Source organism: Lycium barbarum, chromosome 4, assembly GCF_019175385.1.
Source record: "Lycium barbarum isolate Lr01 chromosome 4, ASM1917538v2, whole genome shotgun sequence".
NCBI lineage: Eukaryota > Viridiplantae > Streptophyta > Magnoliopsida > Solanales > Solanaceae > Lycium > Lycium barbarum.
Genome location: NC_083340.1, coordinates 110,167,815 through 110,185,452, shown reverse-complemented (window position 1 = coordinate 110,185,452; position 17,638 = coordinate 110,167,815). Strand labels below are relative to the sequence as shown.

The following is a 17,638-nucleotide window of genomic DNA, read 5'->3' as shown; positions in this document are numbered from 1 at the left end:
AAGGTGCTGATTTTCAGTATATATTAAAGATTTATGTGGTATTCAGAATGTATCAATCTGTTATCCATATCAACCTTGAATATTTAAAAGCATCATTTGAAAGGAGTAGTTTTAGCAGAAATTGGTTCCTCAAAAGTCACGATTGAGATGTCATAGAAGATAGTTCTTAACTTCTAGCAGGCGTAATTCGTTAGTTTTAACTCATATATGTAGGCTTATTTAGTAATTGAATGTCTTTTAATGTCATGAACAATTTTTAGCAATTCAACTCTGATCTTTTAGGTTTAACAAGTTCACATTCCGACAAATCTTGAAGTAGATAATATTTGTTTGCATTTAAATAATAATTGGATTACATAAAATATTTGGATTATATTTTAAGTTTAAGACATTAGTCCAAATAAATATTTGTGTGGAAACTCAAATGTATTGGCAACTTAAAGACACGGTCTTTTTACAACTACCTAGTACATCTCTATTTTAAACATTCAAAAAAGGAACTCAAGAGTCTCTATTTTTAATGCTCAAAAAAGCAACTCAAGAAATTCCTTGTGACATTGCTTCCAGGCTTCCCATAACATCTTTACTTCAATTCACATTTGTTCGCAAATCATTTTACAACTTGTCTCATGATCCAATTTGTTTTTGATGACCCTTGGCCCTATCCAAATTGTATTTCAGATGTTAAAGTATTTACTCTCGGTAGCAACAGATGGAGAAGTGTTGGGCAAATTCATTACAAGATTGATCCAAGTTCTAAATGAATTTTGTTAAATGAGAAAATGCATTGGTTTAGCCAATTTGGAATGTATAATGGATATTGTGATAGGCGTATCGTTCCGTTTAATTTAGCTGATGAGTTATTTGGAGAGGCAACAACAGTTGATTTTGGTGTAAACTCAGGATTTAGCAAGTTTCAACTAGCAGTTCTTGGAGGTTGTCTTGCTGTTGTTCTAACATTATCTTATCAAAATGGGGGAGGATTAGTAATTTGGGTTATGAAAGAATACAATGTGAATGAGTCTTGGACGGAGGAGTTCATAATTGGGGATTATACACCAACTCTAAATCTTGTCACTGATCATTTGCAACCATTGGTGAAATTTCTATGCTTGTCGAAGAATGGAGAGCTCTTGCTTGAGTACAAAGGTGGAAATCTGGTTTCATATGATCCCTATAGTGGTGTCTTTAGGACTCTAAAGTTTGAGGGGATGCCTTATTTATTTCATACAATTGTTCATGTAGGTTGCCTTAATTGGACAGATATCCCGCCTTCTTATCTTTTACAGAATTAGATCATCAAAATTATCGAACACGTAGCATGTTGAAAAGCATAGTTACATATGTTTAAACATATATTGGTACCATGTCCTCCTAATGCCATTTCATTGTTCTTTTGCATTCTTAGTACTTTGTTGCTTTGTGTTTCTACCTTGAACTTTTAAGACATAGAATTATCTTTGTTTTGGGTACATTCTGACACAATCAGTAACACATAGAATCATCTTTGTTTTGTACATTGCAACTTACATCATCAAACTACTGGTCATTTATGCTTAATTACAGCTGCAGACTGGTTAGGTGAGAATTATATCACCATCTTCGTTGATATACATATATAGTCTAGTTTAGGATGTTACTTGACGACTTTTCTGTCATCAAAGGTTCACTGGTTCATCGTGAAAAGCAATACTACAACAACGAAAAACGTTGTTGCTTGGTCCCTAGCTAGTTGGAGTCAGCTATATAAATCATCTATATTTATTCTGCTACATTCGGGGATGCTTCTCGAAAATAGGAATTTTCTATATCTCACACCTACCGTTACATGCCATACAATCTCTCATGAAGCTAAAATGACTCCGAACCTAATGTAAGTGTGATGATAACAACTAACTTAAGTCGACCATCCATGTGAAAACTTTGCTCCCATATTTTCAATCTGAAAGCTCTATTAGTGACTCTGTCTAGTTCGCATCCTATTTGCTCGGACTCTCCGAAAATATTGCCGCACCCATGTCAGATCCTCCAAAACTACACTTCTTTTGAATGATCGAACACGCACCTAGCGACATTGTTGAAGAGTCCAATCAACATTGTTGGCATCTTGAACACCTTTATTGTAGTGACTTATTTTACGATATCTTCTAGCAGCCTTGAGAGGGTGACTTTGGCATGCTTGCTAACTTGCACTGGAGAGAACTTGGAGATTTGGATAATAGAAGAGTATAACATTTGTCTACACTTGTAATATTATCTCTATACAAGCTTGTTTGCCTTTTATGTCATAAGTTGATTATTCTGAACAAACCAACACCTAATAGAAAAGAAAAATCAAATTTTCGAACAAATAAGAAACTTTATATATGTACCTTGGGACACTCTACATGTGTACCTCATTTCACATGATCATCTTTAAAGTTGTTGGTGCTACATTCAAGTTCATAAGTAGAGCAAGGAAACAAATAAATTAACCAGAAAGGAGATGATATCTCGTATTATAATTATATTACCAGAGCCAAAGCTGGTTTAATATTAAAGCTAAGTAACAGTTTGACAGACCCGACTTATATAGGAGGCCTAACATAATTAAATTTTAAAACATAGTGCAGATGACGCAACAACATTACAAGAAGTAACTTTAGATTGAGATACTATTGGGAATTACTTTGGCAGTAAGTCCTGGTTCACTTGTAGGATAAGAGAATGTGTATGGCATCTTCACAGACCCAGTCCTATTCTCCTGCTTCTTGTCATTGTTCATCATTGAAATAGTTTCCTCAATTTGAGCAAGCTTCTATCAAAACTTTTCAAAAGCATTCAGTACTTCTTTGTCATTGGTCCATTCAACGGCATCTCTCTGGCCAAGATATATTTCATCTGACGTATGAGCTGACAGAACCTCAAGGGCAGATATACCAATCAGAGTCTGTAACTGAGGTGTAATTGTCTTCAGTTATCCCTTTACGGGGTTCATCTTGAACTCTTCAAACTCAGGAGTCCTAGGGTCGGGAATTAGCCTTCGGCTCATACCAGGACGATTTGGTGCATAGCCTCCATAATGATACTGTGGAAAACTAAAGTTGATTATTTGGAAGAACAAAAAATCATAGATCTTTAGAAGAGCTTCTAGAAAGTTATATTGGTATATCTTTGATATTTATTGTACCTAAGAAAAATCCAGATATTCTAGAGTCTTAGATATTTGTGGATGATGATAGAATTGTTTAGATATTTTTATCTAGGACCATATCTAAATCCATCCAAACACAAGTATAAATAGGGGTGATCTTAGTCATTTGTAACCAACTCAATTCAAAGTCATTCAAGCTAATTCAAGAAGTCTTCTTCCGTAACCAAGCTCTCTTATTCTAAATTCTTCCTAAGCTTTCTCTTCTTTAGTTGAATCTTTCGATCTTAGTTAACAATTTAGGCTAGCTGAGGTCTTCCCAATTTATTTTTTCTTTTGCTATTCTCTACATGGTATCAGAGTTTGGACAAGTGGCTTCACCCTCAAAAAGGATAGGATATATATGCAAGTTTAGATATCTTTCAAAGAATAAACATCGCGGTAGATGTTGCTTCTATATTGCATTATCTTCACTACCAGTGCCCAACCTCGGTAATTCATTGTGATCTAAAGCCTAGCAGTGTCATTCTTGACAATAATCTCACAGCTCATGTTAGCGACTTTGGCGTGGCAAGACTGCTTATAAAATTCAACACGCAAAAATATTGTGAATCAGTTCAGCTCCTTAGTGGTTAAGGAACCATTGGATATACACCTCCAGGTAATTACATCAATAGTATCTCATTTATGATGCTTTTCATACATGGAACAGTAATCTGTCTGACAACATAGAGTTAAATTTAATGTCAGGTACTGTCACATATTTTCTTAGCCCTAAATTTGACCTTCCGATCATTGTATTGTCTTAGCACTCACAAATACTTGTGATTTACTGTTATAGTGGATATAGTTCAATTACTTTAATGTGACAAACAAGAGTTTTATGACTTTATTGTTATAGTAGGTGAAGTTCACTGATCATACGATGAACATAATGCTAATACATTTTATTATTCCATCAACGGGGGAAGATGTCTATAGCTATGGTATTCTCTTGTTGGAGCTGTTCACCTGAAAAAGTCTTGTCGAACAAACATTTCAAGATGGTCTGGTCAAACATTCATTACCAGATCGGGTACTAGAAATTGTTGATCAATCAGTTCTTGAAGTAGCTGCATACTAAGGAAACTTCAAGGCTGATCGATGGATTGAATGCTTGATTTCTCTTCTTCAAATTGGAGTAACATGTTCAGCATACCATCTACAAGATAGAATGAGTATGAGGCAGGTTCTTGATAAACTTTCATTCAATACGAGATAAGTTTCTTGGACCCCAAATCAAACCTGAAGAGCAATTGTAAACGGATACTATCGGTGAGTAGGTTTTGCCGTTATGGCAGGGTAAAGTTTGATGACTTTACTTTTTATATTGGGCAAAGTCTGGTGACTTTGATGTGGCAAAAAAAAAAAAAAAGGTTTTATGACTTTATTTTTATAGTGTGTAAAGTTTTGTAACTTTAATGTTATAGTGAGCAATGTTCAGTCACTTTAATGTGATTGAAAACAGTTTTGTGACTTCACTGATATAATAATACAGTTTAGTGACCATAGCATCATTCGATTAAGTAGTTGTTTACTTGTTTATATATGTCAACTTTCTGTTAGAATTAATGCATTCACAAGGATACTATCCTTGACTTTTATGTTTTCTAGAAGTTCTTTATTGTTTTAAGAATATCATTTAATCTTTCAATATTATCTCTTAGTTTTTCAAGTAATCTTTTAAAAGTTTGTGATACATGTATCTAGTGAATTGTGATACATGTATCTAATTATTTGTGCAAGACTTTTGAATTGGTTTTTTGAGTAGTATAAATAGAGATGTAATTGATGATTGTAATCATCTCAAGTGGCCTTAAGTAGCCGAATACAACTTGAGCATTCTCTAAGAAAAATATTCTCTTCCTATTCTTTCCTACACTTTCAACCACATTATGGTTATTTCTTTCACTGGGATGACACAGCATAATAATTTAATTAAATATATATATGATAGATATTAATTGGAGTAAGACTACTAGACATCTTAGTGTAAAGGTGAAAGGAAGTACTATATTGCTTCTTTAATTTTCCTTTAAAATTTAACTTTAGTATATCCTATATATTTCTAGCTAGTCCTTGTTGGTTATCTATTAAATCCCGTAAATATTTCATAAAGTAATTACTCAATGATAATGGAGTAATTTTCATTATTGAACGGAGTAAGGTGAAAGGAAGTACTATATTGCTTCTTTAATTTTCCTTTAATATTTAACTTTAGTATATCCTATATATTTCTAGCTAGTCCTTGTTGGTTATCTATTAAATCCTGTAAATATTTCATAAAGTAATTACTCAATGATAATGGAGTAATTTTCATTATTGAACGGTTGACTTATATAATAAGGCGACTAATTCCTTTATGGGAGAAACTACAGAACAGCTTTAAAGACACCTGCTAAGTACTAACAATGTTGCTGCAACACCTTAACCAATTTTTTCCAGTGCCATACTCTTCAAATGTCCACAGGGAGCAACACTTGGATCAAAAACCATCACCGAAAAACTTATCAATTCCTTTTATCATGGTTGTGTCAGGGCCAGCTTATCTCGGCTATTCCACTAGTACATGCTACATCCCACCGAGCACCTCAACTATTCCGCCGGGTACCTGCAACCTCCCACCAGTACCTACTCATCTATACTAGCGGTATACAACTGCTCTTCAGGGTGAATTTGGGGTCCAAGAAACCTGCCTCGGACTGAATGAAGTCTATCAAGAACCTGCTTCGTATTCATTCTGTCTTGTGGATATTCTGCTGAACATGTTACACCAATTTGAAGAAGTGAAATCAAGCATTCAATCCATGGATCAGCCTTGAAGTTTCCCTGGTATGCTGCTTCTTCCAGAGCTGATTGATCAATAAGTTCTAGTACGCGATCTGGTAACGAATGCTTGACAAAGTTATGAAGGTTGAGACCATCTTGAAATGTTTCGTCAACAGGACTGTTTCCAGTGAACAGCTCCAACAAGAGAATACCATAGCTATAGACATCTCCCCATGTTGATGCAGCAGCTCCCATGCCATATACTGAAACAAAAATTCAAAAAAGAAGGCATTAGTGTTATATGGTTAATATCACATATGATAACTGCATTGTACGTAGTATAACAATAAAGTCACCGAACTCTCTTTTGTCATGTAGTAACTGCACTGTATCCACTATAAAACAGTGAAGTCAAACTTTTATTGTGAAATTAAAGTAGCTGGAGTTTGTAGTTAAAAGTTCAGTAGTCATACGTGAAATGAAATCTTAGTGTTGTTAGAAAGATTAATGGTCTAGGTATAGAAATCATTATAATATGACATACTATTGAAGTTATTACCTGGAGCTATATATCCCATGGTTCCTTTAACCACTAGGGAGCTGAACTGATTTACATTAGTTTCCCTGTTGATTTTTACGAGCAGTCTCGCCAAACGAAAATCGCTCACATGAGCTGTGAGATCATCGTCAAGAAGAATATTGCTAGGCTTGAGATCACAATGAATTACCGTGGTTGTGCACTGGTAGTGAAGATAATGCAATGCAGAAGCAACATCTACCGCGATGCTAATTCTTTGAACGATATCTAAACTTGCATATGTAAAGTGTCCTCCTTGAGGGTGCAGCCGCTTATCCAAGCTCCCATTTGGCATAAATTGGTATATTAGAGCTTTGAAATCGTTTCCTTGGAAATCAGAACTCGAGCATACACTTAGAACCTTAATGAGGTTTCTGTGCCGGATGTTCCTTAAGGCTTGGCATTCAGCTAGAAAGCTTTTGGAAGCTCCTCTCTGGTTGAGATTAAGAACTTTAACCGCCATATCTACTTCACTCGGTGGAAGAGCTCCTCGATACACTCTACCAAAGTTTCCGGTCCCTATCAAATTCTCTGATGAGAATCCCCTGGTTGCATTGTGAAGCTCCTTATATGTTATTTTGGGGTGCAAAGGGATATCCTCCATAGATGATGTTGCAGGAAATTCAGTTCTTGAATTTTTCTTCTTTTTCTTCAGGTACATGAAAGTGAATGTGGAAAACAACAGAATTAAGAAAGAAAATGCTGCAACAATTGCCAGAATGACCTTAAGTGAAGCATTTTGCTTTCTTGGTTTCCTTGTATTCTTTACAGGACATGGATATAGATGAAGCTGTGAGATTCCACCACAAAGGTTTTTGCCTTTGATTTCTACTGCACTTGCATTCTTGAACACCCCATCTATGGGTACCGTGCCTTCGAGATTACTGAATGATAGGTTCAAATTAAGTAAAGATTGCAACTTTACCATATCCTGAGGTATTTGACCACTTAACTTGTTATTCGAAAGATCTAACTACTGAATACCTGTCAACTGACTCATATTAGGAATGGTTCCTTGGAAGATGTTGGACTGAAGATAAAGCTTATTTAAAGAAAAACATTGGCCTATCTGTATCTCACCAGCCAATCTGTTGTATGAGACATCAAGTGCAGTAAGAAGTTGCAAGTTACCAACATCACTAGGCAATGCACCGCTCAAGGAATTGTGCGACAAGTTTAGTGTTCGCGAAAGGGTAGCAAGCCCGATAAATTGTTTAGGAATCGTCCCGTTTAAGCTATTGTGAGAAAGGTCAACTTGTTGGAGAAACTTGAAATTACCAAAACCAAAAGGTATGGTTCCTTCAAGACTGTTATTATGCAGGTATAAGTACAATATTTGTGTAAGGTTTCCTAATGTAGAAGGGACCTCTCCAGTCAATTGATTTGATCCCAAGTAAAGCTCTTTCAAAGTTTGAAGTTTTCCAAGTGAAGCTGGAATATTACCTGTCAAGAAGTTTAGTCCCATCCCTAACGCGTTTAAACCGACAAGTTTTGCTAACTCTGCAGGAATGCTTCCCTGTATAGAGTTGTTGTAAACGTTTAGCCAACTCAACTTGGATGATAAGTTGCCAATAGAGCTTGGAAACTCGCCAGTAAACTTGTTGTTAAGATGTTTTAGCCTGCTACAATTCGTTAAAGGAGTACGAAAATTCAAATCATCACTTCTAAGTTGATTTGAATGGATATTAAGGAAAAGGAGAGCCCTTAAGTTTCCAAAACTCGGAGGTATGGATCCAATGAGTTTGTTAATTGCTAAATCTAGCTGGAGTAGATTTGAAGCATTGGACAATGAAACAGGTATACGTCCCGTGAAACCGTTACCAGCTAAATAGAGTCTTTGAATATTTGGAAAAACAAGCACCAAGTCCTGCCTCAGGTCACCATGAAAATTGTTTTGAGTGATTGAGACAAGTTGAAGCGATGAAATATTGTAAAGCGAAGATGGGAACACACCGGAGAAATGGTTTAACGCCACTCTAAATACTGTCAAGTTTTGCAAAAGGGCAACTGTAGATGGGATTTCTCCTTCAAGATTGTTATAATTCACACTAAGTTCTTGGAGAGATGAAAGATTTCCAAAAGAAGATGGAAAGTTCCCACTGAGGTTGTTGTTATTGAGATATAGTTTCTGAAGCTTTGATAATGACCCTAGTCCTGGAGGAATTTGTTCAATAAGATAATTGTGGTTCAGATCAAGATTAATGAGACTTGTGCAGCTAGAAAGATTGGATGGTATATTCCCTTGTATGAAGTTGAAGCTCAAGTTCAAGTTCTTGAGATTTGTCAAGTAACCAAATTCTGAGGGTATTTTAGAATTGAATGAATTGTCTGATACGTGAAGTGTTTCAAGAAAAGAGAGATTTCCAATTCTTGGTGACAAGGTACCAGCCAATTCCATCCCACTAAGGTCCAATGTAATTACCCTTTGGAGACCTTTTTCACATGTGACTCCTCTCCACTGGCAGAAATGTATTGAATCATTCCAAGATCATACAACATGTTGAGGATCAGAAGTTAGTTTGATTGGAAATCAAGAAGTGCAAGTTTGTCTGTCTCATTTCCAAGAATGGCTGCAGAAGCATTTTGTAGAATTGGTAAGATGAGGAATAGTATGACTGCAAGGATTTGAAAGTTCACCAAACAAGTTAGGATGAGATTTTGAACATAGAAATCCATTTGAAAAATAATACTAGCCTGATATCGGAGTACCTTAACACTGTTGGTTGAGAAATAAGCAGTGTTACTTATGAAGAGAAAAAAAGGAATTATTCTGTCGACAAGTCCTCTCTGAGATGTCAACATTTTGAAGTCAGTAATTAGTCAAAAGTATTTCAAAGAGCATGATACTAGAGATTAGTTTTACTATGACCATTTAGGTGAGTGTCTCCAATACTTTTTTTAATAACCAAGAAATACCCGAGGGCTAGTGTCTACGGTTCTAAACTCAATCGATGGACAATGGGCCTCTATCCTTCTCCACTTTCAACCGCATTTTTATCTGCGGCATGATTCGAATCAGTGACATTGTCGCGACTCCAAAAATTCTGTAAAGATTTAAGTATTCAAATCGCGCTAATGAATATTTAAAATATTACGTGCTAATAAAGCTACCGACGTGAACAAGTTTTTTAGAAAAAGCTACCGACATGAACAATATTACTTAAAATTAGTATTGTAGGTGTGACATGAATTTGTGGTTCATGGACATGGTGAAAAGGGTATAATCTGTAGTTGCTTTATAATTTTTGTCATCACTACACTATAGGACAATTACAGGGTTAGATATTTTGGAGTGTCTACCAAAGTTGAATTTGCTGCACATTGACCATAGAATCACGTGAAGCTTTGTATGGATGGAGCACGCTAATATCTTACTAAAGAAATTGGTGGGACCAAATCTCAAAGATCTAAATATAATGGCTGGTGCATGAAAGATTCAATGAAAGGCTAGCTTGGTCATTATTTTGGAGATAACTGGCAGTCCGGTGCACTAAGTTTCCGCTATATGCGGATAACTTTACTAGTTACCATGGGCAGAGCCAACTTAGGCGAAGGGTGGTCAGCTGCACACCCTTCGCCAGAAAATTACTCGGTGTACATAGGTTAAATGTTAGCGATTATGAGTATATTTAATTTTGCACACTGTTAACACAAGTGAGAACAAAATTTGCACACCCTTCCCCAAATTCCTGGCTTCGCCACTGCTAGTTACGCCAAGGCTTTTTAGAGATAACTTTCAGCAAATATTTGCTCATGCAACCAGGGGGATCCACGTTCTTAAGACTAAAATAAAGGACTATTTTAGAACACTAGGAATATTTCATTCTGAATTAAAACATAAGAAACTTCAGAGTTATAGAATCAATCAATGGAAAAACTGCGAACACCCTCAGCAAAAAATTACAGTGTATATATAGGGTAAATTTTTTGTATTTATGTGCATATATTAACTTTTGAACACCCTCAGCAAAAAATTACAGTGTATATTTAGCTTCTTCTTTTTTCCGAACACCCTGAATGAAAATTCTGGATCCGCCACTGCATGCAACCCCTGCTGATCATGCCAAGTGAAGTAAGGGGAAATTGATCATGCTACGCAACATATATCCAACTGCCTAAGTCGACAACCAATAAGAAGTTCACTTAGTGAAATTAGGACCACTCACAATGTATACGCGGCAAAATTTAGCTCGACACGTGGCAAAGTGGTATTGGAGCACGTGGTAGAAGAAGGTGGAATGTTGCAAGTTGTCTCATTTAATTCGAGTAACAAGCCCCGGAGACTTCCGGAGCAAATTCACAAAGGTAATAGCACCGGATCATTAATGGAAGAATAATGTTATATGATCGGTCCAGATACGGAGCAAGCGTTACATTTTAGAATTAAGATAGCATTTATTACCCATTATTAGAATTTAATCATAGCTTAAGAGCTGATGTATTTGTACATAAAAGGAGCCAAACAACCCTGGGAAAGGGCATCGAATAACATTCATTTTACATTCATTCTTTGCGTTTCAGTCTTTTCAATTAGCTATCTTATTTATACTTTAGTACCAGAATAATTCTCATCTTCTTAGAGCCGAAACTAATATTTGTTCCTCCGGAGGAAACCCCATGAAGGATTTGCTCTAAGGATCAACCATATCTAGGCTTATTTATTCAATTATAGCTTATTTAACCTTCAATATATTTTTACCTGACTGATTATAATAATTACCATTGGTTTTATTTCATTCATTCATAAAAAAATAAATTACGAATCCTTTAAACCACAAATAAATTCAACAGTTCTCTTTTTAGGGTAAACAGTTCGCCCACCATGGGGCTAAGAATTATAGTGATATTGTTTTGTTGCTCTAACCATTGTACTTATCACTTTTAAATCTCTATTACTAGGTAAAAATTGAACATGACGAATATTGGAAATCAAGCTTGTCACGACCCGACGAGGGGCCATGGCGAGCACCTGGAGCTAACTACCGAGCACCACTCATTCTAACACTCTTCATACTTATCCTGCATACATTTATTTCCCTCACACATGTAGTCATAAGGAAAACCATTTTCAATTGGAAACATATTTACCTTTATATACATAAGCCCTTCGGCTATCAAAATAATATACATACAATAAGGACATCGTAAGACCATACTACCCACATATACGTATCTACGAGCCTCTACTAGAGTACTAGACATATGGGCGGGACAGGACCCCGTCGTGCCCACAACATATGTATATATATATGTATATATATATATACATATATATATACACACACACACACACACACAAACAATAATCAGTGGCACCAACAGAACAATGGAGTGCTCTCAAGCCTGCTAATAGCTCCTACGAACCTGGATCACCTCCCTGTCTACCTGTGGGCATGAACACAACATCCAAAGAAAAAGGACGTCAGTACGAACATTGTACTGAGTATGTAAGGCATAAACAATAATGATACATCAATGAAATAAAGAGACATCAAGTGAAAGACAACCTGTAACTGACTGTCAATATTGATAGAAATAAAGCATACTAACTCACTTCATAAACATCATCATATAATGTATGCATATCTATATAAGCTGCCCGACCATATAGGTACGGTGTGATCATCATTAGCCCGCGTCTAGGCCTCCCGCGTTCGGGGTAACCATGTCATGCCTCCCACTAGTGGTGTCTGCCCATGCCATCTAGACATGGTGTATACGCTGCCCGCCTTAGCGGTGTCTGCCCGACCATATAGGCGCGGTGTAATATCATCATCATGTACTCATCATAATGCATGCATAGAAACTTAAAGACAACTATACTTTATTGGGGTGACATAAGGTCGTGAACCCTCGATTCCATTATGGAGCATTCATAAGCATTCTGCCTCACCTTGAAGGAATTGACACATAAGGTGAGTGTATACAATAAACAACATCAATGGATCATAGTTAGAATCATTAGCTTTAGAATCTTTAGGCTTAACTTATCATCATCACTATCATGCTCATAATATCTCCCGTTTCACTATCTCATGTGAAGCTCTTTATAATCATAGACTTATAATTTTCGGGATGTAAGAAAGTCATGGGAAAATAGGAGAATTCATGCCATAGGAGTCATGCCTTAGAAGGAAGGGACTAGCCTTACATACCTTTTCGTTTAGCTATTCTATCGCTTGATCATTCTCCTTCAATGCTCACGTTTCTACCTTCAAGAGAGTTTGTATCAACATTAGATAATCGATAACTTAGCATACTTAACTAAAGCTAGAGAAAGTTGGGCAGTGTTCATTTGTTTGTACAACTTTCCCCATATCATACACCAACTCCCAAACATCTATAATAACATTCACAACATCATAAGCAACAATCTTCATACACCTATATTATCCCCATTTCCCAAATTTCACTTCAATTAATCCGTAACCATGGTCATAGTACACTATTGCATTTACTCACAATTTAATGTCTATCCCATGTTCTTAATATAATTTATTACATAATTATAATCACAACATATCAAGAATCATGACTCATTCTAAACTACTACTAAAAAATGCCACTATTCTTGTATTTATGACCCATTTTCTATCTTCTTCTACAATCCAAGTCTTTCAACCTCTCAATACCTTAAAAAACATGGAATGATCATAAAACTTACCTTAGATAGTGTGGGAATGAGCCTTGAGTGGAAATACTTCACTTGAGCCAAAACCCTAGTTCATTTCCAATGGGATTTCTTGCCTTGGATGAACCCTAATGAGTTTCTTACACTTGATTCTCTTGGTTTGATGAAGTTGATGTTTGATTAGTCTTGATTTAGTGTTGATGAAATGTGTAGAACACTCTAGAAGCCTTGAGAGAGATGGAGAAGAGTGGGAAATGAAAATAATGAAGTGGGAACATCACTTTATACTTGGACTTAATTCAGCCCGTCGGGACTTCCACGGACACTTATACAGTCCGTACAACATTATACGGTCCGTATAAGTGACCGTACTTCACCATCAGAGAAACAACATTTCTGTTGGGTGCTATACAGACCGTTAAACGGATCGTATAATGTTATACGGACCCTATAAGAGGTCGTATAACCCTATTTTCCTGAAATGATTTCCGTCGTTTCGTTTGATCTCCAATCCTTATGGAACCTTCTTGACACTTGTTTAACACTTCATTACCAATCTAAGGATCATTATAACTCTTCCATAAGGCATCATTAAGTCAACATTAACTTGTTTCTTGTAAATCTCTTCCGATACATAACGTGCACCTTGCCTTTCTTGGCAAACTTTCTTCTCTTATCTCGTATATCTTTGAAATCTCAATTAGGATCATCAAATGTTGTTTCTTACTTATTGAAACATCGTATGCCTCGTGCCCTTCGTTAGTCTATTCACTATATATCAATGAAATTTTTTTCGAGGTGTAACAAAGCTGATGGAGTGTTGAACAATTCAAACACTCTGGAAAGAAATCAAACAGTAGGAGATGACCGTAAAAGGAACGAGCAAGTCCCAGAATCACCTCATGGATCCAAGCACACTGAAGATGACAACATTTCTAGCGATGATCACAAAGAAGAAGTGGTTACAAAAACGGATCCGGGAATAGCAAAAATACTGGAGTTGTTGGAAAAATACCAAAAAGCCATTGCAGATTTGCAAGCAGGGAAAAACAATGCTGACCAGCCTAATGTGGAGGCAGTGCATGGAGAAAGCAGTGGTGAAGCCCGAGGCAATGTTGCGGCACCTGAGGTGATGCAGTACTTGGAGGCTCTTTCCAACCGGTTGGAGAAAAATGATAAATAATTCAATAGCCAGTTAGATCAGAGTGAAAAAGTGTTCCAGGCGTTCAATTCTCGGGAACCCCGCCAATATTAAAGGGACCAGATTCGAAAAGATATGTGGAGCTGCCATACCCGCCAAGTGCAACACCTAAACTCATTCCAAAGAGGTTTAACATGTTGGATCTGCCTAAATACGATGGAACTGTTGATTCTCAAGAGCACGTGACCTCATACACATGTGCTATTAAAGGAAATGATATGAAGCCGGATGAAATTCAGTCCGTTCTGCTCAAAAGGTTCGGTGAAACCTCGTCGAAAGGGGCAATGGCTTGGTATTCATTGCATTCGGAACATTCAATTTATTCTTTCGAAATGCTTGTTGATGCCTTTATTAAAGCTCACGTTGGGGCAGAGAAGGTATCAGCAAGGAAGGCGGATATATTTAAGATTGCTCAAGGAGATGATGAATTGCTTAAGAATTCGTTATCCGATTCCAAAAGGAACGTATGTTATTACCGGACGAATGGGCAGCATAGGCATTTGCCAAAGGATTGAATCATAAAAGTTCTAATGCTTAATTAAAGTTAAAAGAAAATTTACTAGAGTTCCCTACTACAACATGGGCAGACGTTCATAATAGGTACCATTCAAAAATTCGGGTGGAAGATGACCTGTTCGGATTGCCGGCTGGGTCAACCAGTCGGAGTCGAAATTACTACAGGCCAAGAAGGAATAGTGATTCAGATTCTAGATTTGGAAAAGATAGATATCAGCCATATGGTTAACATGAAAGATCTCGAACGAGACCCGAACGGAGCCGGGGCAATCAGTATAAGAGTCCAATTTCGGATAGAAAGGGCGAGTCTGGCTAGAGCAGACATGGATTGCAGCCCAAGGCAGCAACAATTGATTCTGCTACAAGTAAAAAAGAAAATCCAAGGTTGTCGGAGTACAACTTTAATATTGAATTAGTAGAATTGATTGTGGTCATAAATAAAATCGATGGTGTGAAACGACTCAGATCCATGAGGACAGATCCAAGAAAGAGAGATATAAGCTTGTTTTGTGAATATCATGGGACTCATGGTCATCAAACGATTGACTGTCGGCACCTCAGGGATGAGGTAGCACGATTATTAAAAGACGGCTACTTAAGAGAATTCTTGCGTGATAGGGCCAAAGATAACTACCGAAAGCATAGGGACTTGATGAAGTAAGAGCCTCAAACTGATCCCCGTTATGTTATTAACATGATAATTGATGAATCCGAGCAAACCAAAGAAGTACCAGAAAAGGATCAAATTGTTCCTTCAGATCACAACCGGAAAGGAAGGTATACCTGGGCATCGAGTTATCTCTGATCTCAGGCTTAAAGTTAGTAAGTTTCTTATTGATAATGCTGATTATTTTGATTAGTCGTATTCAGACAAAGCAAGATATTTATCGGAAGAAGTACCATCGGTTGAAAGGAATGAGACGACGAGAGTGCTCGGGCGAAAGACTCCGAAATTAGAGCGGAAGGATGTGTTATCAATAGGAAACAGAAGTACAAGGAAAATTTAGCCTCATCCTAATGATCTGGTGATTTACACTTTAATCAATGGTATTGTGGTTTCTAGAATAGCAGTAGCTCCAAGGAGTGCAGTGAACATTATTCAGTGGGATGTTATAGAACAACTGGTTGAAATGGGTGAAATGGAATTGTCTGAGGAGAGAGCCATTGACTTACTTCTATTCGGAGTTGTGGACTTAATGGTAGCCACCGAAGGTGTAGAAGAAAATGTGAAGTTTCAAGTAGTCGATTAGGATGAGGGTCTTAAAGTTGTACTAGGGAAACCTTGGATTCAGGATACAAACGTCGTGATATTAGCTTCCCTCAAGAGGTTGGAATTTCAACTCCGAAGGGAGTGGAGTACGTCCCGACGAGAAATTTTAATGAATGGAATGTCCAATAGTGGCACAGTTGAAGGAAAAGAGAGAGAGAGAGAGGAAGAAATAAGCCAATTTATTGAGCGTAACAAAATGGTATAAGTGAAGGACTGTGGGATCGGAGAAAATACTTGAGAAGAAAGTTGAAGCAAAAAAGTCTTAGGATTTTCAGGCCAAGTTTGTTTGGAGGTAAGTTTGATTTGAACGATTCCTTCTATAAGAATATTTTTAATATTTACTACAGGAACAAAAGGTTGATTCCGGAACGCTTCCTTGTAAGGATGAAGCTCGGAGGCAAAACAAGGAGCAGAAGATTCATTCCGGAATTCTTCCTAGCAAGAATGGACCTCGGAGGAAAAAGAATGGCGCAACAATAATTCGGAGGACTTAGGGAACGCATGCTGCACTCCTTTTCCCTTTGCCCTGTTTTTATCCCTAAAAATAGAAAGGATTTTTTTGGCAAGGTTTTTAACGGGCCAGCAACAAATGTGTTGCTCTAAATAAAGGTCAAAAATCGATTATAATCTCAAGGAAGCTTTCAAGATGAATGGCCGCAAGAAGTTGATTAATTCAAGAGTCGTAGCAACAAACTTTAAAGTTAAGTGTTGTAAGAACTGGGGACTGTGAACCAAACACTAAGTCAAAGTTTGTTCGATTGCAATAAATTTGTTTCTTAAATGCTTCATTTATAGGAAAGAGAGAATTATATTGGTCAAATAGACTTTTTTTTTTTTAACCAGAAGCACTGACTGAGAGTGTTATTCATAATCAAGCTATATACGAAACTGTAAGTTTGCAATTAAGCAAATAATGCCCAAATGAATCGGAGACGTCCGATTCATCAGCATAGATATAAGGCCTTATTCATAAAAATAATAATTGAACTGGATGATTCATTCCCGTTCAATAACTCAGATGGCGAAGTAATAAACCCCAAGAAAATCAAAATTTGGAGATACATAAAACCTGAATAAGTCAAATCTAGAAGCAACAAAATGCAAAAGGTGAGACTCTTGGATATTTAAATCCAGAAAAATCAGGTTCATAGTCAACTGAGTCCCAACTTTGGAAAATTCATATTTTTTGGACAAACAATAGGGTTACTTGAAGTTAAATGAGTAAGAATTTTCTATTTTCCCCAAGTTCAGCAAAAAGTATCGTACAAGAACAACCTTTATCAATTAAAAAAAATGAAGTAGAAGAGACGTTTTCAGGAGCAACGAATTCGGGTAAGTAGTGAATATTTACATAATTTGTCTTGCACCAGAATAATGAATTTTCAGAACTGTAGGTAAGAGCATGACAACAAGATATGCATCAAAGTCATGTTTGTTTAGTCAGAAATGAAAGATATCCATTGATAATGACCGAAAAACCCAAGATAAGTACAAAGGAATTATAA

The 17,638-nt window shown here is 36.7% G+C and overlaps 3 protein-coding genes across 3 annotated transcripts; 1 reads left to right on the top strand and 2 right to left on the bottom strand.

Annotated features, from left to right (window-relative positions):
• The first annotated feature begins 595 nt into the window (after nt 1-595).
• LOC132638510 (F-box protein At3g07870-like) lies at nt 596-1,315 on the top strand. The gene has a single exon (XM_060355361.1). It carries the CDS (start codon nt 783-785, stop codon nt 1,293-1,295), a length of 513 nt encoding a protein of 170 aa, XP_060211344.1. The 5' UTR covers nt 596-782; the 3' UTR covers nt 1,296-1,315.
• A 4,159-nt stretch (nt 1,316-5,474) lies between these two features.
• LOC132636228 (probable LRR receptor-like serine/threonine-protein kinase At3g47570) lies at nt 5,475-7,444 on the bottom strand. The gene is made up of 2 exons (XM_060352971.1): nt 6,498-7,444; nt 5,475-6,201 (listed from the first exon to the last, which is right to left on the bottom strand). Exons 1-2 carry the CDS (start codon nt 7,441-7,443, stop codon nt 5,801-5,803), a joined length of 1,347 nt encoding a protein of 448 aa, XP_060208954.1. The 5' UTR covers nt 7,444; the 3' UTR covers nt 5,475-5,800.
• Nucleotides 7,445-7,488: 44 nt separating this feature from the next.
• Nucleotides 7,489-8,913, bottom strand: LOC132637668 (putative receptor-like protein kinase At3g47110). The gene has a single exon (XM_060354724.1). The coding sequence runs from the start codon at nt 8,911-8,913 to the stop codon at nt 7,489-7,491; it is 1,425 nt and encodes a 474-aa protein (XP_060210707.1).
• Between the last annotated feature and the right edge of the window lie 8,725 nt (nt 8,914-17,638).